At 45.2% G+C, this 26,679-nt stretch overlaps 2 protein-coding genes across 4 annotated transcripts; one reads left to right on the top strand and one right to left on the bottom strand.

Annotated features, from left to right (window-relative positions):
- Positions 1–521: 521 nt before the first annotated feature.
- Positions 522–20,192, bottom strand: HIF1AN (hypoxia inducible factor 1 subunit alpha inhibitor). Of its 2 annotated transcripts, XM_043597267.1 has the most exons (9): positions 19,966–20,191; positions 15,394–15,626; positions 14,861–15,111; positions 11,243–11,391; positions 8,669–8,814; positions 7,734–7,840; positions 7,250–7,313; positions 6,906–7,016; positions 522–6,097 (listed from the first exon to the last, which is right to left on the bottom strand). In XM_043597267.1, exons 2-9 carry the CDS (start codon positions 15,568–15,570, stop codon positions 6,053–6,055), a joined length of 1,050 nt encoding a protein of 349 aa, XP_043453202.1. In that variant the 5' UTR covers positions 15,571–15,626; positions 19,966–20,191; the 3' UTR covers positions 522–6,052. The 2 variants fall into 2 exon arrangements, with proteins under 2 accessions (XP_043453202.1, XP_043453204.1); XM_043597269.1 differs by lacking the exons at positions 522–6,097; positions 6,906–7,016; positions 7,250–7,313 and adding an exon at positions 7,339–7,620 and having other exon boundaries at positions 19,966–20,192.
- A 73-nt stretch (positions 20,193–20,265) lies between these two features.
- NDUFB8 (NADH:ubiquinone oxidoreductase subunit B8) lies at positions 20,266–25,451 on the top strand. 2 transcript variants are annotated; one of them, XM_043597271.1, is made up of 5 exons: positions 20,266–20,305; positions 20,655–20,781; positions 22,323–22,422; positions 22,858–23,013; positions 25,269–25,451. In XM_043597271.1, exons 1-5 carry the CDS (start codon positions 20,281–20,283, stop codon positions 25,359–25,361), a joined length of 501 nt encoding a protein of 166 aa, XP_043453206.1. In that variant the 5' UTR covers positions 20,266–20,280; the 3' UTR covers positions 25,362–25,451. The 2 variants fall into 2 exon arrangements, with proteins under 2 accessions (XP_043453206.1, XP_043453205.1); XM_043597270.1 differs by having other exon boundaries at positions 20,281–20,396.
- Positions 25,452–26,679: the final 1,228 nt, after the last annotated feature.

Genomic DNA, 26,679 nt, shown 5'->3' with positions numbered 1-26,679 from the left:
ATGGTAGCTGTTAAGATTCTAGTCTGATATTTTTCTGGATTCTCTTCTAAAAGCCACTCTACCCCAGAGCTATCTTAATACACATATAATTTAAATACAGTGCAGGGCATGAAATAAAACTGAACCAAGGAGGTCAGACTTGACTGCCTTGGTGTCTCACAGTAGGAAACTGGCAAGAGCTTCTACAGGGGTGATGGAAACTCTTTCAGATGCCCTCACTCCTCACATAGCGTAAGGAGAGCTCATACCTGATGACTTCTCACCCTGGCCTTGGGCTGGTGTTGAGAGTGGTAAAGTCTGGCTGTCTAGACAGAAGGCATCAGGCATTTCCCTGTTTCCCTCCTTCTAGGACAGGTTTGGGTACCAAAGCCCTTCTGTCTGCCTGCGACTCGATGTGGGTGTCTCCAGGGCATGTTCCTTGTTCTTTCCTATGGTTTTCTTGAGAGAGGAAAAAAAAAATCACTGGAAATCTGCTCACAAATCACTGAAATAAAGTTTCTGAATAAGTCACATAATAAACGTAACCACCACCACCACAGCCATTTATTAAGTGCTTGCCAGGTACGTGCTAAAGCTTTACAAACATCGTTTCAGTTAATCCAACAACCCTGAGGTAGATATTTTCAACACTTCCCCTCGCCCCCCACACATATTATTGTAATTGAGGAAACTGAGGCTCAGAGAGGTAAAGTCAATCAACAAGGTCAAACCTGGCTGATAAGTGGCAAAGCTAGAAATCTGAACCAGAACCAAACACATCTGACTCCAAAATCCATGCTTTAAAACACTATGCTAGGTTGCTTCTATTGGAAGGTAAAGACACATGCCCCTTCCCAAAATACTACCTAAAACCCAGACTTCGGGTGGGAAAGAAGGCAAGGCCTAGTTTTTTTCACTTCTTTAATCAGTTTTTGTGCCTAAACACTTGGAGGAGTGGAAAGACAATCTGGGTAAGCTGACCACTGGTCCCTCACCTGCTATCCCAGCTTCCGTGGCTTGTCTCATCTAAGACCTTCGCTCCAGACACAAAATTACTCAACATGCTATTTCCGTCCCAGCAAGCGCTGAAATGCGGAGATCAGCCAAACTTGGTGACTCAGAGCATCGCCAAAGACACCACAGACCAGGAGACATCCACAAGATGACCACAATCCCTGAACTGCTTGCTGGACCGTAAGGCACACAGATGCATTCAGATGGAAACACAAAACTCTGCTTCTTCCACCCTGGCTTGCCAGGCCTGGCCCCACTCCTGGGGATTCTCCCACCCAATCCCTCCTCATGATTCTCCGTTATCCAAGACTCTGGGTACCCTCCCCTCACCCATCTTTGGAGGCACCACTGGCCATAGATCCTCAGGCCTCACAGTTGCTAGTGTCTACGGCCTCGTCCCCTAAAAACGCACCAAAAGTGCTCAGTCTCCACTAAGGACCCCAAGACCTGTGAGGATTAAACAGACGGCTGAAGACTAGCAGAAGAGCCACCAGAGTTAGAAAAGCTAAACAGGCTATACAGAGCAAACAAAGGAATGCTACGTGGGCAGTGTAGGCACAGAACAAACAGACTAACTGCAGGTCAGAAGAGAAGATGACTCAAACATGCTCAGGGCTGATCCCAGGGAGAGGGATCCTAGAGAAACTCTATCCCAACACTTGCAGCCATGGACGTGGCTTTTGAAGAGAGGGCAACGCCCGTTCAGGAAAAAGGCTCTTGGTGGAGACTGGACAGAGGGAGGCTGAGTAGGAGAAACTGGAGGAGCCCTGAAAAGGGAAACTGGAACATCTCTTCAATGCAGGAAGCTTGAGAGGACACCAGAGAAGTCAGCAGGGACTGGAGAATGAGCACCGAAGGTCCCAGGGAAGGACAAGAACAGGCTTGAAAGGCCAGGGCCCCTGGAACCCCATGAGCCACTTCTCAGTGCACCCCGGCATCCATCCTATTTGCGTAAAACTAGTCACTGAGGGCCATTCCCTGCAGCCCTACTAAACTCTGCATCCGATCTGGAAGGGTAGAAGCCACAGAGGTAGGGAACTTATCGAGGAAGAGAAACAGTCCTGTCTGTGAAGTTCACATTCTGACAGGAGACAAGGAACCACCCTTTTCCCCAATCTATGAGGGAGCTTCTAATCTAAGGAACCCACCACATACAAGTCACAAAACTGAGGAACAAATACCAACTAGTGCAAATTAATACAGTCCCTGAAGTTTGAAGACAGAGGAAGAATGAACACAGGTACCACAGAGACCTGGGAAGATCCAGGTTGGGAATCTCCACACCTTACAACTCAGCCCACTGGAGGTGATCTCATTACCTGTTCACGTATCTGGGTGGGGCCTCAGTGCCCTCCATGCAACTACTACGGCTGAACTGACTGGGAAGAATCAACATTACTCCTTGGGGAGCCCAGAGGTTTGCTCTCTACTGATCTTCCTCATCTCTCAACAATCTCTCATCTTGTCCTCACAGGGCGCACGATTCATGGCTTCATAACCGCTAGTTGTTTCATGTGGTTTCCCCTCCAACTAAGTAGAAGCTCCTACAGGATAAAAACTAGGTTTTCTCCACACCCTGTAGTGTTAGAATATAACAAATACTTGTCACAAGAAGGGTATCTGGGGTGTTGAATTAAAAAATTTTTCCACAAACAGCAAGCATGTCACAACTATTCTGTCATTATCCTTTGCCCTGTCACTTGCAATTGACACCCATCTCTCTCTCTCTGATGGCTCGTGCCTATACGTGTCCATTCCTGTATCCACCTCAGGCTGGGGACTGGGCCCACCTAGCCTGTCAAGAAATATCAGCTCAGTCGGCTTGTGGAAACAAGGAAAGGGTATGTGGCCCAAGAGTCTCTGGTGGGGGCAGAGGGAGGGCCTCCCCACACTGGGCTGGCCCACCGATAAGGATCCTTCCCCTCTCTGTCTCCTAACAGATTCAGATTAATGATCGCTCATTCCTAATTGTCAAATTTCTTTTCCTTCATCCTGTGTCTAATCACCAGTGACAGAAACCATTACGCAAATGAGAGCAGACGACTTCCCCCAACTGTTCGCGTTGGTAAAAACCTTGTAATTTAGAGCTCTGATTTGTACGGGAAGCTGGTCTCCCCCAGGCATCCTGGGCATCTGCTCAACTGATGCCCAGAACAGCCCCCCCTCCCTCCCCCGAACTCCAACCCCCCAACAAATATTTGACTTCACAAAAGAGTAGTTTCCTGTGTACCTGCTGGTATAAAAATGGGAGCCTGCAATATGGCTGACCTCCATTCAGGCCCAAAGGCCTACCTTCCCTTGGTGTCTGCCTCTACACTGCTGGCCAGCACAGGAGTAAGCAACAGAGCCAGTAAGTTTCCTCAGCTGCAAGTAGAATTTGAGCCCGAACAGCCCTAATCTAGGTAAGTGAGGGAAGGAGCCTAGATCTCTTCCTTGGGGGAAAGGGAAGCAGCAGAACATGAATCAATGTTCTTAGTTATTATCTAGAACTGAATCTTCAATCTCATAGGTGCAGACGTGTGCTGGGAGAAATTATGGGGCCCATTCAAGGACACACAAATAATGCACTAGGGTCTAGAATTCCATTTCCCCACAGCTCCTCCCAGCACTCTGCACTCAGAACAGGGCTTCCCAGTAGTTTTCCCAAGAGGTCTTTAGCTGGAGCCCAGAAGAGCTTTTACCCTGAGCTGTATCTCATGCATCCTCTTGGGCACTGCACAGCGGGGTGAGATCCGAGGATGGCTTGTAGTGTAGAGGAGGAGGAAAGGTAGGAGAACCAACAATTTGGTGGAAAGGGAGCAGGGGGTTTGCAGCCAAATAGCACTAGGTTTAAATCCTTACTGCCATTAATCACTGAAACTGCTCTGAACCCATCTCTTTAGCTGTGAAATGAGAATACCCACCTTGCAGGATAGTGAGGAACAAGATAAGAGCACTAGGCAGGTGTCTAACTATCAGGGTCACTATTATATTATCCATGGATCAGGACCAATCCTATAAAGGATCCTCCCCCTTGGTAGCCTTAGGTCAGACCTGTGTCAGCACAGCACCCAGCAAGGACCAGCTGAGTGGCACATGCCTCCTGCCGTACGTCACCCTCATCTTTGAGGGCTGAGCCAGGAATGCAGCAGACCTGCTAAGGAGAATGAAAATAATCTTTCAAAGTTTGACTGTGGTCAAGTTTATCATCTGTCTGCCTTATTTTCTTTGCTGCGCTCCTCTTTCCCAAAAGAGATAGAGGGATGGAGATCACTGCAATCATATTTTCCAGCATTGGCTATATTTGAAAGAACTACACTTGAGAAGGTACCGTGTTTGCACACCCACACTGCATCAGAGAACCCCAGAATGGGGCACTACAAATAGACGCCCCTCCCCAAAATACATACACAGATGCACACACACATACACACACCCTCTCAGTCCATCAGTGCGCTGTAACTGTAAACTGAGCTTCAGGACTTAGAGCCACAGCTCAGACACTGAAAGTAAACCTTTGGCCAAAAAAAAAAAAAAGGGGGGGGGGGGGTGGATAAAATCAGTTTTCCAACTCCAGCTCCTCTTTCCTTCCAGGAAGAAGGGGCATGGAGATGGGACTGGAGGTGAGAAGACACAGGGCCACCACACTGCCCAATTGCAGGGGCCCCAGTTCCACTGAGTCATGTGACTGATGGCCCTTCAAGTGGTGCAGTGCCCAGCTATAAGCTGCGGCCCTGACACGGGTTCCCACAAGTAACAATGAACAGGAAAAAAAAAAAAATTCCACTTCTGTGCTCCATCGGTTGCCCTGACTTTCAAGAGTGTTTGTGGAACATTACAGTGGGGTCTGGCAGAGGCGCTGGCTTTAAGAGGCAAGGCTACATTTTTGTCCTTGCCCTGAGGTGGATGACAGTGGCAAGTTAGCTGCCTAAGCTTGACCCCATTTCATCTACTCAGCCAGGAAGGACTGCAGAAGAGGATGTGGCCTGGGGAATGAGGGTCACAGGGCCTGGACGCTCTAGCCAGTCAGCCTCAGGCAGTTTGCAATGAGACCCGAAGAGTGTCCAATGGCTAAAACTAAGTGTAAAAGCTTTAGGCTAGGTCAGGCGGTACTTCCCTGGGGCTCACACTGTCTGTCCCACTGGACAAGGTTAAGCAGTGGAGAAACCTGGTAAGCAGAGAGGCAGGCCAGTGTGGACACACACACGCATGCACACACACACCACACACACATCCACAGAGGCTTATACCCCTAGAACCTAGAGAAGCCACTACAGGAGGACTCCCTTGGTACTCAGCACAGGGAGCCAAGAGCTGGTGCTGAAAGAGAGAAGCTGTATGTGTCTGCAATTTGGAACTTATACATAATCCTTGGTTCTCATATCCCAAGGCTGTTTTCTATGTATGGCTTGAGCTTAAAGGTCCGAGTCAGAACCTTGTCTAATTCTCTCACAGGAAGCCTACCTAGGCTCATAGAGGCAAACCTCCCTCTCACTTTCCCCACGAAGAGTCCCGGTGGCCATTCCCACCCAGCCTAGAGCCTGACTCTGCGAAAACTGGAAGGAGGCAGACTGACCCGATGGTCAGGAGAGCTCTGGCCCTGCAGCCCAGGTGTGGTGGGCGTCCAAGACCATCTCCTCTCTCTCAGGCTGAGGCACTGAGGTTGCAGGAGACAGGGCTGAGAGCCAGCAGCGCCATCCTGACCCAGGAGAAAGCAAGAAACAGATACATACATGCGTGTGCATGCACACACACGCACACACATCCTGAGGGTGACAGACTGACACACACAGATGTGATGACAACCAGAAGCTGGGACTCCACACACTGAATGCAGGACCTTAGGGGGCAGAGAGGGAAGATGCTGGGGCACAGAGGCAAGGGCAAGAAGTCCCTCCAAATGGGAGTGGAGTGCCAACCACCCTGCCTTGCCCCAAACACCTGCCTCCAGGGCCATGGCAAGAGTCCAGTCCATTAAGTGCAGCGTGCAATACTAGCGCCTGGAGTCTCCTGTCCTCATCAATGAAGCGGTGTGGACGGGCTAGCAGTCACCTGGCAGGAGGCCTCGACTCCTGGCAGGCTAGTTGTATCGACCCTTGATCATTGTGTTCAACAAGGGCCCCACCTGTGAAGAGACATGAGGAGCCAGTCAGAACTGCCTGTCCCCTGGCCCTGGAACCAGACGTGGTGTGTCTGGAGGCATTCGATGTCCAGCCAAGGGCAGGGACAAGGCTTTCAATCTTTAAAACCCTCTAACCTACTCTCTTCCTGGAAAATATTCCAGGACATGGTCCCCTCCTCTGGGTCCATCTTGTAATACTTTCCCTCTCACAATACCTTATAAGCAGCACCAAACTAACAGGTCAGAGGAGCCACCCAAGAGTGCCTGCATGTTTCTTAAATATGATTTAAGAAGGTTAAATGCCTCTGTATCCTGAAACGGTCACCTGCAATTGGGGCTGGTGCCACCTCCCAATCCCACAGGTCCTCTGCATGCTGAGGCTATCCACAGGAAGAAGGCAAGAGCATTACAAATACCTCCCCTGGGTACCCAATGGGCCACTGGCACACCTGTGTGGGAAGCAGGTCTCAACATTACCTAGAGCAGCCTTGGCACAGCTGGGAGAATGTGAGGAGATGCTTTACTGCTCGCTTTCCGTTCCAGAAGAATCCCCTCAGGGGTCCCCAGCTGGCACACAAGCCCCACGGGGAACATTACCACTAGCATGGAACAGATTATAATTGATCCACCAGTCAAGCCCAGCTCTCACCAGAAAACAAAGATTTTCTGAACACACCCATAACCTCTATGGAGAGAAAGGACACCAGACACTGAAACAGAGGAGCTATGGAGAACGTGACACCAATCCTGACTTTTCTTGGTCACTCTGCCCACTGGGCCACAGGAGTGCCACCTTGGGGCAGCCACATACCTCTTGTGGGTTCCCCAAGGCCTCTCCAAGCATCTTCTCAATGTTTCTCATTATGGCCACTTTCTGATGGGCTTTGAGAGGATATTCAATTCTCTTAGGGGTGGGGGCCCCCTGCAAAGGAAGCAGCAGCTCAGGAAATGCCTTTAGCAGCAGGCTTCAGTGTAACCCACCGTTCTAGAAGCTTCTTCCCTTTTAAGAAGCCCAGTTCAATCCCATCCCTCTTCATCTCCCCAAAGACCTGGGAGTCACTTGCAGAGATAGCGAACCTCCCCACCCTGCCCCCAAATCATTTATTACACCTACCTCACCCCAATCCCATCTAGGGGGAAAAAACCCATATTCACCTTATACCAGAAGTTCACAGTGATGGTAATCCCCCCATTTAGTAATGACTCTATGTGATGCCACCTGCAAGAAAATAAACATGCTCCTGTTTGCCACCAATATTCTTTAGAGAGAGGAATGGAAAAAAGTGGTAAATTCCAGCTAGGGCAAATAACAAGGACGTTATCGTTACACTTATTCTGTGAAACACACCCGGGACCAGAGGCAGTGGTGTTCAGTCTCCAAATACAAAAGAGCCAAGAACAGTTTCTCCAGCCTCAAGCCTCTGGGATCTCTTTTGACCTGAGGAATTGTCATCTTGTCCTAGAGACAGGGAGGGTTGTCATTTCCTCCATGTTCAGTACGCTCACATCTGGATATGCCAACCTTCCTGTAGATCAAAGAAGACCAATCCTGCCACAACTCAGAAGGGACAAGATACAGTTTTCCAGGGAATGGGAAAGAAAGCTCCCAAGAAGCCCCCAGTCCTAGCCCCCTCCTCACCAGTACATTGGGATGTAAAGAACATCACCAGGGCCAACCACTGTTTCATAACCAACCACGTTCTGGAAATTGGGGAACCTCTCGTAGTCAGGATTGTCAAAGTCCACCTGAGAGGTTCAAGAGAAAGAAAAAAAAAAAAAATCAGTCAATCACCGAATCTTTATTATTAACTATGATGTACTAGTTTGGTAGTCAAAAAAAAAAAAAAAAAAAAAGATGGCTTTAAGAAAAAAGATGTGTTTAGAATTCATACCTGACGGAAGATATCATACAAACATTAAACACATTCTCTCTCTCTCTCTCAAAAAACAATGTTATGACAGGCCATGCTCAAAGATTAAGTGATAAAGAATCCTGGGCCTCAGTGCTCCTGAGATCAGAAGCCAATCACCACAGTTTGCAAGTCAGAAAACCTACTCATGGCCTGCCAATATGAGGAATTAAGGATGCATCCTTCAACCAGACTTTCTGAAACTTTCTCCCACACACACGTTCTAGCCAGCAAAAACTCCTACATTAAGTGGCTAGGCAGTTTTCTCAAGAAAGGAGAGGACCTCTCTGGTTGGCCATAAAATCAACCATATACTTCTTTTAGATGCAGGAAAGACAGTAAGTGATATATCTCAATTCTATTCACCCTTCTCCTTATCAAAAAGAACAAGCATCCACGACAACAGAAAACAATTATTAAACCCAGTGGAGACATACACATTCAAACAGGGTAACCAGAGTCCACAGCATCAGTGATGGAGTTTGCCCTCCAGAATTGCAACAGGACTGTTTATCCTTATATACATTTGGGATCACCACAGGGGCCTGGATGATGTGAACTATACTGTAAAATTATCCTGAGTTTATCCATGGGGAAGGGGAAAAACATGCCAACCTTGTATCCCAAAGGAGTCCTATACCCTCCTCAGACCACACAAGCTCACCTGGCTCTGTCTGTCACATGGGTGATGAACAGGATATGGGTACAGGCATTCAAACTGATCCGGAGGGAATAAAATGCATCGCTTGTAGCCTTTTATCTGGGCAAAGAAGTTCTGCTGCTCATCATAGTGAGCAGGTGTCACATTTCCTGTGGGAGGAAAGACAGGTCTTATTCAAAGCATTGGCTCTACTGCATAGGCTGAAACACAAGGCCCAATGCTGGAGAAACCCAGTCTGCCCTCTCAGCTAAGGGTTCCCAATCAAAATTTCAAGCAGAATCAGGGAGACTGCAATTACAACTCTCAGCAAATTAGGTGTTGCACTTTCAGTGGGTAGTAAGTTGTTTAGAAACCATCACTGGCTAAGAGTTCACCATAAATTGGAGCAAAGCAAACTTTCATAAATGATGCTTCTGTCCTTACTAGAAGCAGCAGCGCATCAAGATAATACTCACAAGTCTGGCAAAGTAATATACTGTGCATACTAGTACCTTTCTTGACTATGGTAAGAATTCAAGAGTAGCAAACAACCGAATTCTAATTCAAGAGTTAGAAACAACCGAAATGACTGGCATCAACAACACACACATAACTTCTTTGATGGGATTAACCGGTCATTCCAAGTTGTATGAGTATGTATTTGCCTGGAGTAGCTCTTCTGGATCTCAAAGATTCTCAATCTTTGCTCCCACTTCAACACACCTACGGGATGCAACACTTCTTAGAGCAACAGTGGGGCGGTTAATTCTCATAAAGGAATCGGGAGAGTATATCGGATTCCTGAAGAGTGTTGTGTAATTGTTACAAGGCTAATAACTTTATTTTATTTTATTTTATTTTTTATACTTACTTTGGAGAAACAGAGTGAGACAAAGTGTGAGCAGGGGAGGGACGGAGAGGAGAAACAGAGAGGAGACACAGAATCTGAAACAGGCTCCAGGCTCTGAGCAAGCAGTCAGCACAGAGCCTGCTGCGGGGTTCGAACCCACAAACTGTGAGATCATGACCTGAGCCGAAGTCAGACGCTCAACCGACTGAGCCACCCAGGCGCCCCTAAGGCTAATAATTTTAAATGCCAACTTGTGGCACTGGGTGGCTCAGTTGGTTGAGTGTCCAACTTCAGCTCAGGTCACTATCTCACATTTTTTGGGTTTGAGCCCCACATCGGAATCTGCGCTGACAGCTCAGAGCCTGGAGCCTGTTTCAGATTCTGTGTCTCCCTCTCTCTCTGTTCCTCCTTCACTTGTGCGCTCGCTCTCTCTCTCTCTCTCTCTCTCTCTCAAAAAATAAAAATAAAAAATAATAAAATAAAATAAAATAAAATGCCACCTTGAATTACTTCTGCCTTAGTGTATATATGCTCCATCTACTCTTTTGCAACTGGGACCTCATCTGTTGTTTATTCTTTGCACAATCCTTGGGAGCTGAGGGGTCCTCTGCAGAGCATGAAGGTTAGAAAACACTCCCCAGGTCAGCCTGGGTGGGCCAAGACAGTCGCCCTCTGACATGCTGAGAGTTCATGTGCATCGTCAAAGATTTGTTCTCTCATCTCTACCTGAGGGATCCGCTTCTGTGGACTCTACCAAAGGACAAGAAGGCAGCAGCAAAACTCCTAGTTAAGTAAACTACAACTGGCTCCTGCCAGGTCAGTCAAGAGTTGCTTTCAAAGGGGCAGGTTAAGGATACAATCCATAAGCTGCAATGCTAGAAATCTTTATTAATACTGGCAGCAAAGAATCCAAAACTGAAGAAAGGACAATCAAAGGAGGAGAAGAGACTTCAGAGCCCAGTGGTGAAGGACAACAAATAATTACTTCCTTGTTCAATACAAATTATTCACCATTTACTAAATACCTACTATGGGCCTGGCCTTCAGCTAGTGCCAGAAATAAAAATAAGAATGAGACAACGACCCCAGCCAGTAAGCAGCTCTCCTTCTTCTGACTGGAGTTCAAAGGCTTCTCCTTTTATTCAAATGAGTAAGAAAATAAAAGAACGTATTCACATATTTGCTTGTGTATGCATAAAATCAGCTAGCAGGATACACAAGCAACTAATAACATGCAGATGTCTCCAGGGAGCAACACAAGAGGCTGGGAAACAGGAGTGGAATAGAAATTTATCATTACACACCTGTTTATACGTTTGAATTTAGTTCCATAAATATATTAACATTCAAAAGATAAGGTTCAATTTATATTGAAAAAATAAGCTTGCCTCTTCTACTGGGATAAAAATCTTCTGAATATAGACAGATCAAATAGAGAACAGCAACCTTTTCAGGAAGATCCCTAATATCTGAATGTACACACTCGTGAAGCAACTGAGGAAGGGAAAAGAACTCATTTTCTTTTTCCAGTGCATGAAACAAGCTTACTTGCTTAACATACATCATCTCATTGAATCTTTAGAGTTATTTATAAAATATTATCATGTTCCTTTTACAGGTAAGAAGACTGAAGTTTAAGAAAGTTAAGTGACTCGTTCAAAGTCATAAAGGAAATGACTGGTGAAGACAGGCCTTGAAATCAGGTTTGTACGACTCTAAGCTATGCTGCTTTCTGAAAGATTTCTTACCTTCCATGCCAATGAGCAGCAGGTTGGATGTCAGCTGTCCCCAGCCACGCTTTCCCTGTTGTTTATTAATCCAGTTCCAGTTAAAACCCAAGAAGTCCATGACAATCTTCCTGCCCACGGTGTCATTGAGCGTTTGCTGCAGATACAACCTATGTTCCCCGAGAAGAAGATCCCATTAGTGCACGTACACAGTCCCTTGGCATGGCTTCTCCACACCTGGAAATCCAAATCCACACCTGCACCTCCCACAGAACAGCTGCAGTCATGCAAATCTTAACCAAGACAGATTCTCTGAAAACTGAATCCTTGCCTATCCTTCTCTGAGCTCTGTTCAACACCAAACTTCTATTTCAAAGAAGTGATTCTTTTTTTTAAAGTAAGCTCTATGCCCAATGTGAGGCTTGAATTCACAAGAGTTGCGTGCTCTACCAACTGAGCCAGCCAGGAGCCCTTAAGAAGTGATTCTCAACCCTTGGTGGGTCACAGCATAAATCTAAGAATCTAAGGAAGGTTTCCATAAAAATGCACATACACACAGAATTGCATAGATTCCTCAAAGCCTACTCACAGAGTCTAGAATGATTAATCAGCCTTGTTCCACAGACTCTCTGGGCCTGAGACATCCTCTTTGGCCCTGGATGGCCATTATGGTAAATCGTATTACTGTTCACCAAGAGCTAGTTCCCTCCCCGTGGGAGAGTTAATTCTTCTGTACCCCTCTTGAAGCCAAGCTTGCTTATTTAACTTACTCTGACCAACTAAATGTCCGCAAAAATGACTTGTGTTGCTTCCATACTGTAATCTGAAGAACGAGCATACACTACCACCACATCCCTTTCTCTCTGCTAAACAACTACAAGGTTTCAGATAGTAGCTGCTGGGGCAATCTGGGTCCCAAACTGAAAAAAGAAGACGTAAGAGCAGAACCTCGACATGAAGTGTGGATGGAAATGCAGCATGACTATTGTTGTTATAAAGCTAAATAAACCTTTGCTGTTTCAAGTCATTGACTCTGGCTTGAACCCTAGTTTATCTTAACTAACTGAGCCACCTCTCTGTAGTAGCCTTCTATAGCTGAAGGCCTCATCAGGTTTTCTGCAGACCCAGGGCTCCTAATACACTGTGGAAGATCAGAAGTTACTTAAGGGATATGAAAACCCAGACACACTTGATCAAGCCCCACAAGAAATATTAATAAAGGGGCAAACATGAAGACAAAATGCAAAAGCCCCATCCTAGTCCTGAGACCATTACTTCAAAAGGCACATTGGGTGCCTGGGTGGCTCAGTGGATTAAGCGTCCAACTCGGTTTTGGCTCAGGACATGAGCTACATGTCGGGCTCTGTGCTGCTTAGGATTCTCACTCCTCCTCTCTCACTGCCCCTCTCCCCGCCACTCTTTGTCTCTGTCTCTCAAAATAAATAAATTAACTTAAAAAAAACTTAAAAAAAAAAAAAAGGCTCAAAGGTTTCTCAGTGCCTAGAACCAGGGTGTTTAAGACAATATTAACTAGAAATCTTGACAAGTTGTAAACACTAGCGATCTTTTGGGGGACAAGGAACCCTCAAGACTCGAATGTAACCTTCAGACTCTCTCCAGAGATTATAAAATATATATGCATATAGAAATTTTGCCAAGTAACTTTGAAAGAGGCAGAACACTCACCAAATGTGAATCCAAGCAATTCCTATTATAGCTGAACAGTAAATGGTCAAAAGAGCTCAAAGAGGAATCTCAGAATTCCTAGAACCTTAACAACCCGTACAATTACACAATGGAGTTGATTGGTGATAAAGTCAGCTGGTATGGCAGAACTTGCACAAAGAAAGAAATTTTCCTTGAATCACCCATAAAGTACAGACTACACTCATAGCTTATACTTAGGCAAACTGCTCCCCCTAAGGGAAGTAAGAAACTTAAAGTGTCTAATTTTAAAAATTTGAATTAGGGGCACCTAGGTGGCTCAGTCGGTTATAAGCACCTGACTCTTGGTTTCGGCTCAGGTCACGATCTCACGGTTCCTCCGTATGAGCCCCGCGCTGGGCTCTGCACTGAGAGCAAGGAGCCTGCTTGGGATTCTCACTCTCTCTCTGCCCCTCCCCAGCATGTGTGCACATGTGTCTAATTTCAAGCTCCTTCCAGTACAAATGTTCATTTAGTGGAATTACACTCCAGCACCACTTAAACGCCCTCTCTCCAAACGTTGGGGTATGTGTGGATGTATGCACGCACATGTACACACTATGTTAAATCTGAAGAAACTAATGTACAAGATGATTCAGGTACAGCAGCCTTTGTAAGACATAAAGAACAGATCAATCATGGTTGAGATCTTGGAAACTCTTTTTGGTTAAAGTTCTATCATTAAGATAACTGCAAAGTATCAGGAAGCCAAAAAAAAAAAAAAAAAAAAAAAAAAGATATTTTGAATCCATTCACTCAGCCATATGCTGCTAACAAAGAGTCAGGAAAAGAATTGAGGCAGGAGACTAAAAAGAAACCCAGAGCTGGATACCAAGTGGGCGACAGAGATGATCATTCACCATGACATACTCAGTGACAACAATTCCTAGAAAAAATGTTATAGCATGGAACTGAATTCTGTCTGGGACCTACCTCAGAGACTGTCTTCGTTTCGCATATTAGAATAAGAGGAGAAAGAGTCACTTCTGTGTCTTGTGTTTGCTATCTCTAGTACAATATGAAAATCTGTATCAACCCCTCCCCCATTGAATCTGATCTTCCCTAATCTAGTGGATCCTGATATCCTTCACCCCAGAATCATGAAAATCTATAAAACGTTCCAGTTTCAACAGTCCCCAGCCAGCCCAATATTTTAGGACACAGAATACAAACTGGCAATCTCAGGGCTAAATCCAATTGAGTTGTTTTTGCTTGTCCCAACCCCCCTCCCCCCGCTGCAGCATTTTTAATAATTTGAATTAGGGGCACCTAGGTGGCTCAGTCAGTTATAAGCACCTGACTCTTGGTTTTGGCTCAGGTCATGATCTCACGGTTCCTGCATTTGAGCCCCGTGCTGGGCTCTGCACTGACAGCACGGAGCCTGCTTGGGATTCTCTCACTCTCTCTCTGGCCATCCCCAGCATGTGTGCACACATGCTCTTTCTCTCTCTCCAAAAATAAACTTAATAAAAAAAATTTAACATAAAAACATATACAAAAAACAAAAATGTGAATTAGTTGCTCACATTTAAAAGTCAAAAAAAAACAACAACAAAACACAAACATTTACGTAAAAATCTTGATTTCTGGCTTTTCTTGAAAAATCAGAGTATCTGGCAAACCCTGAAACTGCACTCCCAAATAGAAACAAGAGTCAAGTAATGACTTCTCACTATGAACAGGGCATATGCATTCAACTTCACTGTAGTTTTCATCTAAACAATTTCACTCGCTTTGTTCACCTATCTGACCCTTCCAGGCAACTCTCCCACTTGTAAAGACGACGAAGAACTTCAGAGTTCCAATTCAAATCTAATAAATTCTCTCATCTCTCAAGCTAGAGAACTCGTCCAACTCCTCTATATGCTCAAGCAGCTACAAGAAAGGAAAATGGATGCCCCAGATTCAGTGGGAAATCATGATCTGGGAACTTACCTCTCTTCCCCTCCTTGCTGCTGTATATCCTGCAGTTTCTCAACAAACTCATGAAATTTCATTTCCTCCCTGTTGGACTTGGGCTTAAAGTTCTGGAAATTAGCCATCTTCTTCTCATCGTAGTACAAAAACTTGTGGGTGCTGGCACTGTACACAGAGAAGTCTCCGTTGCCAATGTTCTCCTGCAGATATTCAAGGTCCCATTTCAGAGCAGGATACACAAGATTTGTGTCTGTCAGCACCACAGGCTCCTAAGTGGAAAAACCAAGTGAAAAAGAACAAATGAAGTCATCCCAAGAATTTGGTGCATTGTTGTCTCATGACTCCAAAAACTTTCCCACTTCAAAATAATTTCTACTGTGAACAAGCGCGAACCCCTTAAGGCCCATGTCTCCTCGCCTCCCTCTCCACCTTCCCTTAGGTCCTAGGCGACAGCCCAGCCAGTCCCCCACATCCATCACCATTCACCTTTGACCTCTCTTCTCAACCTGGTCCCTTCCCCCTCCCCCTTCGGGCGGGGCCCCGCCCCCTACCTCATTCTCGATTAGTTCCTCCGCCCGGGGGTCGCTCTGACTCAGACGCGGGATGGGCCGGGTCGGGAAGCTATAATTGCGCAGTTGGGACTCATCCCAGGCTGGGCCGGGGGCTTCAGCTTCTTCCCGGGGTTCTCCAGAGCCCGAGGCCACGGCCTCCGCTGCTGTCGCCGCCATCTCCTTCGCTACAGACAGCCCCACCGGAACCGGAAGCTCCGCCTATTCCGGATAAACTACAACGGAAACCATAGAGATGACTTCGAGAGAGAGCGGTTCGGAGACACAAAGGAAGCGGAACCGGGGCCTGGGGAGAGCTCCTCCTAATGGTGACCTACAGCTCTACACACTAAGCTCCGCCCCTGAAGACTTGGGGCCCAGAGGTTAGACCTACTGAATAGGGGTGATCACCTGGTTACTCAATCCACAAAATATTATTTCTGCTTCAGTGTGCCCAAGTCTACACAAGAAGCAGAGAAGGAGGCCAATTTAATGGGGCTTTAAACTTTACAGTCATGGATGGAGAGAGAAGCCAACCCTTGACCTAAGGAAGTCAGAAGGGAAAGGCAGATTGATAGATGTTGGGCAAAGTTTGCTCTGAAGGCCTAAACAAAAGATATATGGCAAGTTGAGAGACAGCCCAAGCAGGGGAGGGGCAGAGAGGAAGGGGAACAGAGGATCTGAAGCGGGCTCTGTGCTGACAGCAAAGAGCCTCATGCAGGGCTCGAACTCATGAACCATGAGATCATGACCTGAGCCAAAACCAAGAGTTGGACGCTTAACTGACTGAGCCACCCAGGCGCCCATTTATTTATTTTTAAGAGAGAAAAAGAGAGAACAGGGGAGAGGCAGAGAGAGAGGTAGAGAGAGAATCCCAAGCAGGTTCTGCACTTACAATGTGGAGCCTGACGTGGGGCTCAGTCTCACAATAGTGATATCATGACCTGAGCTAAAATCGAGTTGAACGCTTAACTAGCTGAGCCACCCAGGTGCCCCATTGAAAGATGTTTCTGCCACGGAACCAAGATTATTACTAATGGCCAACCATGAGCGTCTCACATTTTCCAACAATTTGTATTGGTTATAAAAGGCCTTCTCGATGACTTCTATTGCTTATTTAGACAGTTTTTACCGCCAATTCTGGGAGGCCAAATTCTAAGATGGATCCAAAGATTTCTATCCCATCGTGTACGTGCCCTATAAGTTTTATAAGAGCAGATCTTATGAATATGGTAGGGTATCATTCCTTCAATGAGGTTATGTTATATAGCAAAAATGTAATTAAGGTTCCTAATCAGTTCACTGTGAGTTCATCAAAAGGGAGATTGACCCTGGGTGGGCCTGACTCAATAACTCTAACTCTTCCAATCTGGGTCTAGAGGGCAGTGACAGAAGCTGGAAAGATTTGAAGCCAAAGAAGTTCTCTCCTGTTGGATTTGAAGGAGTAAACTCCTTGTGGCAGAGAATGGCAGGTAGGCTCTAGAAGCTGAAAAAGTCTCCTGGTTGACAGCCAGCAAGACGGCAGGGACCTTAGTCCTGCAACTGTAAGGAACTGAATTCTGCCAACAACTACTGAGCTTGGAAAAAAACACAGAGCTTCAGATGAGGACAACAGCCCCCACAAATACCTTAAGTTCAACTTGGTGAGACCCTGAGCTGAGACCCAGCTAAACTGTGTCTGGACTTCTGACTCATAGAAAATGTGACATAATTAATTGGTGTTGTTTAGGGCTGCTACTAAGTTTATGGTAATTTGTTATGCAGCAATAAAAAACTAATACACTAGCTTAACTATGTAATTATGCTGCATAGTAACTATGCTACACCAAACTGATAATGGGGTTACCTCTGTGGAGGGTTTGGAGTTGTGGGTGCCAACCAAGACCCTAGTTTTATCTGCATATTTGTATTTTAACAAGAGTATATTGAATATGTAAACTTGGGAATTAAAAATAAATTAGAATAAGAAGATTCAAATTACTAAAATCAAGAATGAAAGAAGGGTCATTACTACTGACTTCACAAAAATTAAAAGGAGTGCAAGGGAATACTATATACAATTGTATGCCAAAAAATTAGATAACCTACGTGAAATAGACAAATTCATAGAAAGGCACATACTATCATAACTGATTTAAGAAGAAATAGAAAATCTGAATAGACTTACAACAAGTAAAGAGATTAAAATAGGAATAAAAAACATTCCACAAAGAAAAGCCCAGGACTAAATGGATTCATTGATAAATCCTACCAAACATTTTAAAAAGTATTAACACTACTCTTTCACAAACTCTTCCAAAAAATAGGGGAACACTCCCCAACTATGAGGAAAGTATTATCCTGATACCTAAATGAGGCAAAGATATCACAAGAAGAAAGAACTATAGACCAATATCCCTTATGAATATAGATGCAAAAATCCCCCACAAAACACTAGGAAGCCAAATCCAGCATTATATCAAAAAGGATTAAATACCATGACCAAGTAGGATTTATTCCAGGGATGCAATGTTGGTTCAACATCTGAAAATTAACCGTATTAATAGAAGAAAAAAAATCACATGATCATCTCAATAGACAGAGAAAGCTTTTGACAAATTCCAACACCTTCCAGGATAAAAAAAAAAAAAAAAAGGTCTGAAAGGACACCATCAAGAAAGTGGAAAGACAATGCATAGAATGGGAGAAAATATTTACAAATCATATAGCTGATAAGCGACTTGTCTCTAGAATTCGTAGAGAATTCTTACAACTTAGCAATAAAAAGTCAACCCAATTAAGAAATGGATGAAAGACTTGAAAAGACACTTCTCCAAAGATATACTATGGCCAATAAGCACATGAAAAGGTGCTCAATATCTGTAGTCATCAGGGGAATGCAAATCAAAAACCACAATGAAATACCATTCCTGGCCACTAGAATGGCTATAATAAAAAAGACAGTAACAAATGTTGGTGAGAATGTGGAAAAATTGGAACCCTTACATGCTGCTAGTGGGAATGTAAAGTGGTACAGCTTCTTTGAAAAAGAATTTTGCAGTTCTGCAGAAAGCTAAACATAGAGTTATCCTATGATCCAGAAATTCTTTTTTTTTTTTTTTTTTTAATCCAGCCATTCTACTGCTAGGTATATAGCAAAGAGAATTGAAAACATACATCCACACAAAAACTTGTACAGGAATGTTCACAGCAGCATAATTCACAATAATCTCAAAGTGAAAATAACCCCCATGTTTATCAACTGACCACTGTATAAACAAAAGGTTGTGTATCCATATGTTATTTGGCCATAAAAAGGAATGGAGAACTGACACATGCTACAACATGGACAAACCTTGAAAACATTACGCTATGTGAAGTAAGTCAGACACAAAAGGTTACATATTGCATGATACCATTTATATGAAATGTACAGAATAGGCAAATCCATCCAGACAGACAGCAGATTAGTGTTGCCAGAGGGTGGGGGAATACACTATCAGGGACAGGGTTTCTCTTGGGGGTAGTGAAAATGATTTAGAATTAGTGCTGATGATTGCTCAACTTTGTAAATATACCAAAAATCACTTTATTGTTACACTTTAAAAAATTTTTTTTAACATTCATTCATTTATTATTGAGAGACAGAGTGTGAGCAGGGGAGGGGCAGAGAGAGAGGGAGACACAAAATCCAAAGCAGGCTCCAGGCTCTGAGCTGTCAGCACAGAGCCCGACGCAGGATGTCGTGAGATCATGACCTGAGCCAAAGTCAGACGCTTAACCGACTGAGCCAGCCAGGCGCCCCTATTGTACACTTCAAAGGGATGACTTTTATGTTATGTGAATTATATCATGATAAAAATAAGTAAATAAATCAGAACAGCTCTGTTTCTGGACCCAATTAGATCAGGGCTTGCTTTGAATGAATGCAGGAATTGTACAATTATTTTGAACATCAACTAGAGATGCTCATTTACAAGAGGGCAAGTTGCTATGAAGTAGTCCTCCCCCAATTTTATATGTCAAATAGTTCATATAATTTTTATTGCTGTAATATATATTTGAGAATGTCTATAATAATGGATTCTGCCCCAAAACAGTGATCATACCAGAAGTTGCTGGAGATATGTGCACATTTATATTGCGTAAATTATGCAAATCCCACTTATGTGAGAGTGAAAACATATTCACATGCAAACATGATAATATCCCCCATTCTTCTGTTAAGCGAGTGTTTGCAACTGTGGTCCGTCCTGCTTGAAATCTATTTAATACAAGTCCTAGCCGATCTGAGGTTTTAGCCAGTCTGGGAAGAGCTGTTTCTGGTGCTAGGATTCGTTTTACATTTGTTGGATTGAGGTGACTGGGACATTCAAGTGTAAACACGAAGTAAAACTGAGGAGCGAATTTGGGGCCGATTTGTGTGTTGCACCACGCCTGTACGTGAAGATCGAACAATTTGCAGAACAGAACAAGAACAAGGAAGACCAAGGGCTGAATTTGAGGAATAATCACTTTTGGGGATGAAAGGAGAACGTGTCAGTGAAGGAGAGGAAAAGGGCAAGCAGAGAAGAAATTAAGGCGGACTCATCTTACGTGTACTACTCCTGGGGGGGCGGGACGGGTAGGTTAGCTGTCCACAGGAGATGCTCGGGTTGAGTCCCCATTACCCTTGTAAGCGTCTGAGTCCCCTGACGGAGAAAGGGACACGATAATATGAAATATCAAAGTAGTGACTTAATTCATTTTCTCTCCTTCTAGCTTTCTGTCTCTATCCATTCGGTCATCTTCCCTGTGGCTTCCCAACGCAGTTTAAGCCCCGCCCTTGTTGAACCCTTAAGACTTTCCTTCACTGCAGGCTTCCCTCGTCGCGTTTGACCCGGCTCAGCCGCCGTGACAAAGCCTTTGCGCATGTGCAGAGTGAAACTGGAGGAAGGTGAAGATGGCGGCGGCCAGGGCGCGGGTCCTGGGAGTTCGATGGCTGCAAAGGGCAGCCCGGACCGTGGTGCCGTTGGGTGCACGGACAGGTTCGCCAAAACGGGCGAGTCCGCAATGTGGGAAGGGGATGCCTGAGGTTTGGTGTGTCGAGGGTTGGGGGGGTGGTGGGTATCGCGGATACTGCAGTGGCCGTGTCCGACAAGGGGGCGGAGGTATATCCACAGAGAAAGGGGTCAAGTCTCACCTGGTCCTTTGAAGCCCGGGCCGCCGCAGCCTCCGCAGCTTGAAGCCTTCGGGGCGGCAGGAGGGACCAGGTCTTTTCTGACCCGCCCCTTTCTGCTCTCCAGCTTCGCACGTTACCAAGGACATGCTCCCGGGGCCCTATCCCAAGACCCCAGAAGAACGGGCCGCCGCCGCCAAGAAGTATAATATGCGAGTAGAAGACTACCAACCGTACCCTGATGATGGCATGGGGTGAGATGCAGAGTCTGCTGGCAGCCGGGTAGTGATGGGAGATGGCCAGCTCCGTTGCGTGGCTCCACTCTGACCATTTTCCCTGAACCTTCTCGTGATCCCTCAGAATCAGTGGTGTGGGTGCTTTTCTCGGTGGAGGGAGGTGGGAGGTGATGGGTGAGCAGCTGCAGCCTAGAGGACTTCAATTTTCTCCTTGGCTCAGGCTGTTTCCTCAAATGAGGAAGCCGGGATTTTAATAGCTCCCTTGAGGACCCCTGAATAGCAGGAACTTTCCTTGGCTTCATCCAGAGCGCAAGGTTTCATTTAGATTGAGCATCTGCTGGGCTCAGGTGCTGTCATGCAGACACGTGATCAGGCTGGAGCTGGACTCCTGTCTTGAGAGCCGTATTTGTAGATGGAGTACTCTATATTCGTGTGTATATCTTTCTTGTAAAAAATACCTTTGCTATTAGGGCTGTGGAAATTGTAGTCACTGTCAAGCGGATTAAGCAGCCAACTCCCCTACGCCAATCCACCCCCCCCCCCTTTAAATAACATCCCCATGGTTAATTATCTGGAGCGATTACCATCACCCTCATTTTCTTTCCTAGCATCGCTCTTTCACTAGTGGTTTTAGCAGCTCCTATTCTTCTTCTTGTTTTCCAATCATTTTCTGTGACACATGACTAGTTGTCATCATTTCCTATGCCTCTTATTTTGTTGCAGACAAGAGTAGCATTGGTAGCAGTCTGTATAAGCTGAAACTGGATTTGTTGGGGGAAAACCCAGCTTAGCAGGAAATCCCATGAGGTGTTTGAGACATGGAGATGTATGCTAACTTGGTGGTTGGGAGCACAGTTGCCATGAAGAGAAAGCTTTTCTAATCTGAACCCCTTTTGTTTGTATTCCAATTAGCTGGGTGACCTTGGGTTCAGACTAAACTACAGTTTTATTTTCTGTCTAATGAGGGAATCAGAGTGATTGATTGCTAAATTCCCTTCCAGCTCTGACATTATAACATTGCATGACTTTTTGTTGTTTTTGAAAGAGGGGGACAAGCATATATGTTATAATGTTGCAGAGTTTGACATAGGGGTGTCTGGGTGGCTCAGTCGTTGAGTCTGACTCTTGGTTTCTGCTCAGATCATGATCTCACGGTTTGTGGGTTCAAGCCCACACTGGGATGGGGGAGGAGGGGGAATTTGGCTTGGGATATTCTCTCTATCTCTCTCCCTCTCTCCCTCCCTCCCTCCCTCTCTCTCTCTCTCTCTCTCTCTCTCTCTGCCTCTCCTTCCCTTGTGCACTCTCAAATAAATAAACTTTAAAAAGGTAAAATAAAAACCACAGTTTGACATGAAGTTTTACTTACACTTTGGACTTTTGTGGTTAGTTTTGTGCTTAGTGACTATAAATTGAGATACTGATTTGAAAGTGGTTTCCTCTGTCCTTAGGTGAAGCAATTTTTTCTGTCACTTGGGTTCTTATCTCTAACATGAGGGGACTTTGAGTTTTCTGAGTGAGGCTGCTCAGAGCCCCTTCCAGAAGTTTTTCTGTCTCTCCAGATATGGGGACTACCCAAAGCTCCCTGACCGCTCACAGCAGGAGAGGGATCCATGGTATGACTGGGACCACCAAGACCTGAGGTTGAACTGGGGTGAGCCGGTGAGAAATCCATATCCCATTTGACCTTCCTTCCTTCTCCCTAAATCTTCCTGAGGATTCTTTCTTTAGTCTAAATGGCACTTTGCTGTCTAAATAACATTAAGGCTTTCTGCCCAAGGAAGCAAGGTCCAGTGATCTGAGATCTGAGGTTCCATGTGTGGTACATGGAACGGGACTTCTGGAAATAATCAGAACTATGTACTTTTAAAATTGTGAACTTCCATGATTGAGCTGTCTTTAGTCAGCAGAACCTAGAGCTAAGCCAGCACTTAGTCCTATATGCTAGAGTAGCTCACACTTGATTCTCAGAGTATTGTCCTGAGGCAATAGAATGCTTTTATTGAACTTTATATCAGGCTCTGATCACCCTTTTGCAGACTGCCTGCCATTTGCAGGAAGAGCAGTATGTGGTATTTATCTGCTTTTCTGCCTCAGATGCACTGGGACCTTGACATGTATATCAGGAACCGTGTGGACACATCCCCTACACCTGTTTCCTGGAATCTCATGTGTAAGCACCTCTTCGGCTTCGTGGCCTTCATGCTGTTCATGTTTTGGGTTGGGGAGACTTACCCCACCTACCAGCCTGTGGTGAGTATCTGAGAAGTGTCCCCGTAGGCACATTTGCTTAGCCCTGTTTCCTGAGGGAGTGAAGTCTGTAGAGTAGGGATCCAGCCAAGACCAAGCCTGTCTTCCTGGTAAGGCCTGTGGAGGGCCTGACTCATTGGCCTGGCACCAGAGTCAGAGCACTGCTCCCTGCACACATCTTGGATCAGCCTAAGAGAGAAGAAACGGTTTAGGACTAGGTGAGGAATGAGAATGTGGAAGTCAACTCGTCTTCTATAAATGTTTATTTTGAGAGAGCAACGAATAAATTTCTTTATTTATATTGAGGGAGGGATAGAGAGAGAGGAGGGAGGGAATCCCAAGCAGGCTCTGTGCTGCCCGACGGACGCAGGGCTCGATCTCACAAACCATGAGATCATGACCTGAGCCAAAACCAAGAGTCAGACACTCAATTGACTGAGCCACCCAGGCGCCTCTCAACTAGTCTTCTAGAGTTGCCATTTGGGGGCTCTACTCACTAATTATGTTGTAGCAAGTGATCTTTCAAGGTAGAGTCAAGGAATCTAGAGCTGAAACCTATCTTCTGCTGGAGGCGTGAAGGGCAACTCCCTTAGGGTACTGGAAGCAATTAAATATTTACTACAAGCATGGACCATTTTATTTTGGAGAGTGTAAAGGACACAGAAAATATGCTGTCTAGCTTTATGGGAGTTTAATTTGGATAAGCAAATGGTGAGCAACATTTGAACAGAGATAGAGGAATTTGGCAGTTTTAGTGTATATATGTAAATAGTGAATGTGTGTGTTAAGACGTGTGAGATGCTGTTAAAAAGAAGGATGGTGCTAAATACTAAAAATATGTATAGACTTTGGATGGTGGGGAGAAGTTGGAGAGAACATTTGGGGCAGGACAAAATAGAATGAAGAGGAGAGTGAGTTAGCTGGAATGGAATAGGCATATAAAATATTCCTAGAATAACCAGCTGTATTGGTTACTTAGAGAGCTGCTAAAAATTCAGATTCCTGGAGAGCCTAATTCAGTAGCTCCATGGTGGGGTTCTAAAATCAATATTTAACAAGTTCCCAGGTTATTCTGATGATTTCAGAAATTAGGTATGGAAATTGCCATGTTAAAAAAAATATTGTGAGGCGAGCTGATCAGTTAGGTTGGGATGCTTTTATTGCATGGCTAGGGATTTGGGCTACGTGGCATAGTAAGACATCAATGGCATTAATAGTAAGACTAGTGGCATAGTAAGACATTAATTCAACAAATATTTATTAAGACCCTACTATGTTCCATGTACAGATTGGGCTAGGGGTTGGGGACCCAGTGATGACGTGGACTTCCTCTAGTCAGCACCGAACTGTGTTGGGTTTTTGAACAGAAAAATGACATAATCTAATGAAGGCTAGGAGTTTAGGATGATTGATCTGGGAGTAGTCTACAGGGTAGATTGTCCGGGAAGGAACTGAAAGCAGGAAGACTGTCGTGTTTGCAGTTGGCTGCTCGGTGCTACCTCTGCAGAGATCATCGATGTCCTGATGGTAGCTGGCGTGTCTGTGTGCACTGACACGAGCCTTCCTACCAAGCCCCAGGGGCTCCAGGCTGGAGAGTGCACGTAGGGCTAGTGTGAGCACTAACTTCTCTTCAGGAGAGCAAGAAACACAGTGTGGCTCTTCCATTTTTCAGTTCTGTAAGCACATCACCCTTTTCTCCTCCCCTTGAGCTGTGTTCCCTGACAGCTGTTTGTTGGTAAAGCCAGCAGCCCCTAAAGCACGTCCCAGCCGTGTCTCCTCTGTGCTTTCCCCCACCGCTGCTCCTGCACGCCTCATTTGCTAGGCCACTTTAGTGGTGGAACCATTAGAGGCTGAGTGACTTAAAGGAGATTGAGTCTGTCTCGACCCCAGGAGAGAGTGGGATGGATGGATGCATCGTCTCATTTAGAAAGCGCTCTCCCTTCCTCCCTCCTTCCTTTTCTCTCTCTCCCTCTCTCCCCCCCGACACACTCTTACTCTCTCTCTCTCTCTCTCTCTCTCTCACACACACACACACACACACACACAGTGTAGGCACCACCTCTTTTACAATCTAGGCTTTCTGTCTGCCTTGGGCTGAGTAGGGAAGAGGAGCAGTGTTCCTGCTGTTCTAGCCCAGCTGGGTCCGACCAGAGGCCACCTCATACCCATTTACCATGTGTGATTGTTAACTCAGAGTGGGGTGTAGCCAGGTATTGGCTGGATGTATGCTATCTTGCTGACCTGTGTTTTTTCCTCAGGGGCCAAAGCAGTATCCTTATAATAATCTGTACCTGGAAAGAGGCGGCGATCCCACCAAAGAGCCTGAGCCGGTGGTTCATTATGAGATCTGAGATGGCTTCATCGGCTTTGTGTCCCCTGACTTCCTCATTTCTAGAGATTTAACCTTAATGAAATCCCTAATAAAACGAAGTGCTGTGGTATCTGTGCCTCATTTCCCCAGGAATAGCCACTGCCGTGAGGACCTCATCCTTTTCCTTTCCTTTTTTTCTGCCTGCTATCTGTTCCCACCCCCTACCCACTCTGAGATTAGAAAGATGGGAGGGTAGGGGGAGTTAAGCACAAGAAAATGGTACTTTGTTAATTTTGCTGGGGCTGTGAAGGTATTTGAGGGTTTCAGTTGTGCAGTAGGTGGTAAGGGTAGCTTCTTTGCCCATTTACAGGGTTGAAGAAAAAGGAAGATATGTTCCTGACTTCCCAAGTTGGAACAAGATATATTTTCCATAAGAAACCTTTTTATAACGGTTAGGGTTTTTGTTTTGTTTTTGTTTTTGTTTTTGTTTTTTTTGGAAAAAGTGCACTTAAAAAAATTTTTTTTTAAGCCTATTTATTTATTTTGAGAGAGATGGAGACAGCATGAGTGGGGGAAGGGCAGCTAGAGAGGGAGAGAGAGAATCCCAAGCAGGCTCTGTGCTGCTAGCACAGAGCCCGATGTGGGGCTCAAACCCACGAAGCCATGAGATCATGACCTGAGTCAAAACCAAGACTGAGCCACCCAGGCGCCCCTAAAAAGTACACTTTAACATGTTTCAAGTATGTTATAGGATAAATAGGTGTTTTTGAACTCACCTGAGGCTGTGACTGTCTCTAATGTCATTTCTGTTGTAAGAGTACACACAAGTATTCCTTGTTCCAAAGCAACTTCTGAATCCTACATTTATGAATTAGAGGGTAGTTCAGTGAGTTATTCTGAACCTATGCATGGCTTTTGCTCTGGTTTTTGAGGGTCTATCTCGATGCATCTGTTAAGTGAAACAACTCATTTTCTTTTTGTCCCTTTGGAGACATTTTCTTAAAATTACACTGCCTGAAAACCTGTCCCATAGGGGAAAAAAAAAAAAAACAACACTTTCAATATGACCTATGAAAGCAAGTCCATCCAAATTACCAGACCTTTAGTGGTTGTCCAGGAAGTGAAAGAGGGATTTGTTTTTAATAGTTTTTTTTAAATGTTTATTTTTGAGAGAGAGCAGAAGCAGGGGAGGAGCAGAGAGAGGGAGACTGTATTCAAAGCAGGCGCCAGGCTCTGAGCTGTCTGTGCAGAGCCCAACACGGGGTTTGAACTCCCGAACTTCAAGATCATGACCTGAGCCGAAGTTGGATGCTTAACTGATGGAGCCACCCAGGCACCCCTAAAGAGACTTTTATGAG

The sequence above is a fragment of the Prionailurus bengalensis genome, chromosome D2 (assembly GCF_016509475.1).
Source record: "Prionailurus bengalensis isolate Pbe53 chromosome D2, Fcat_Pben_1.1_paternal_pri, whole genome shotgun sequence".
Classification (NCBI taxonomy): Eukaryota; Metazoa; Chordata; class Mammalia; order Carnivora; family Felidae; genus Prionailurus; species Prionailurus bengalensis.
This window is presented reverse-complemented; position numbering and strand designations above follow the sequence as displayed.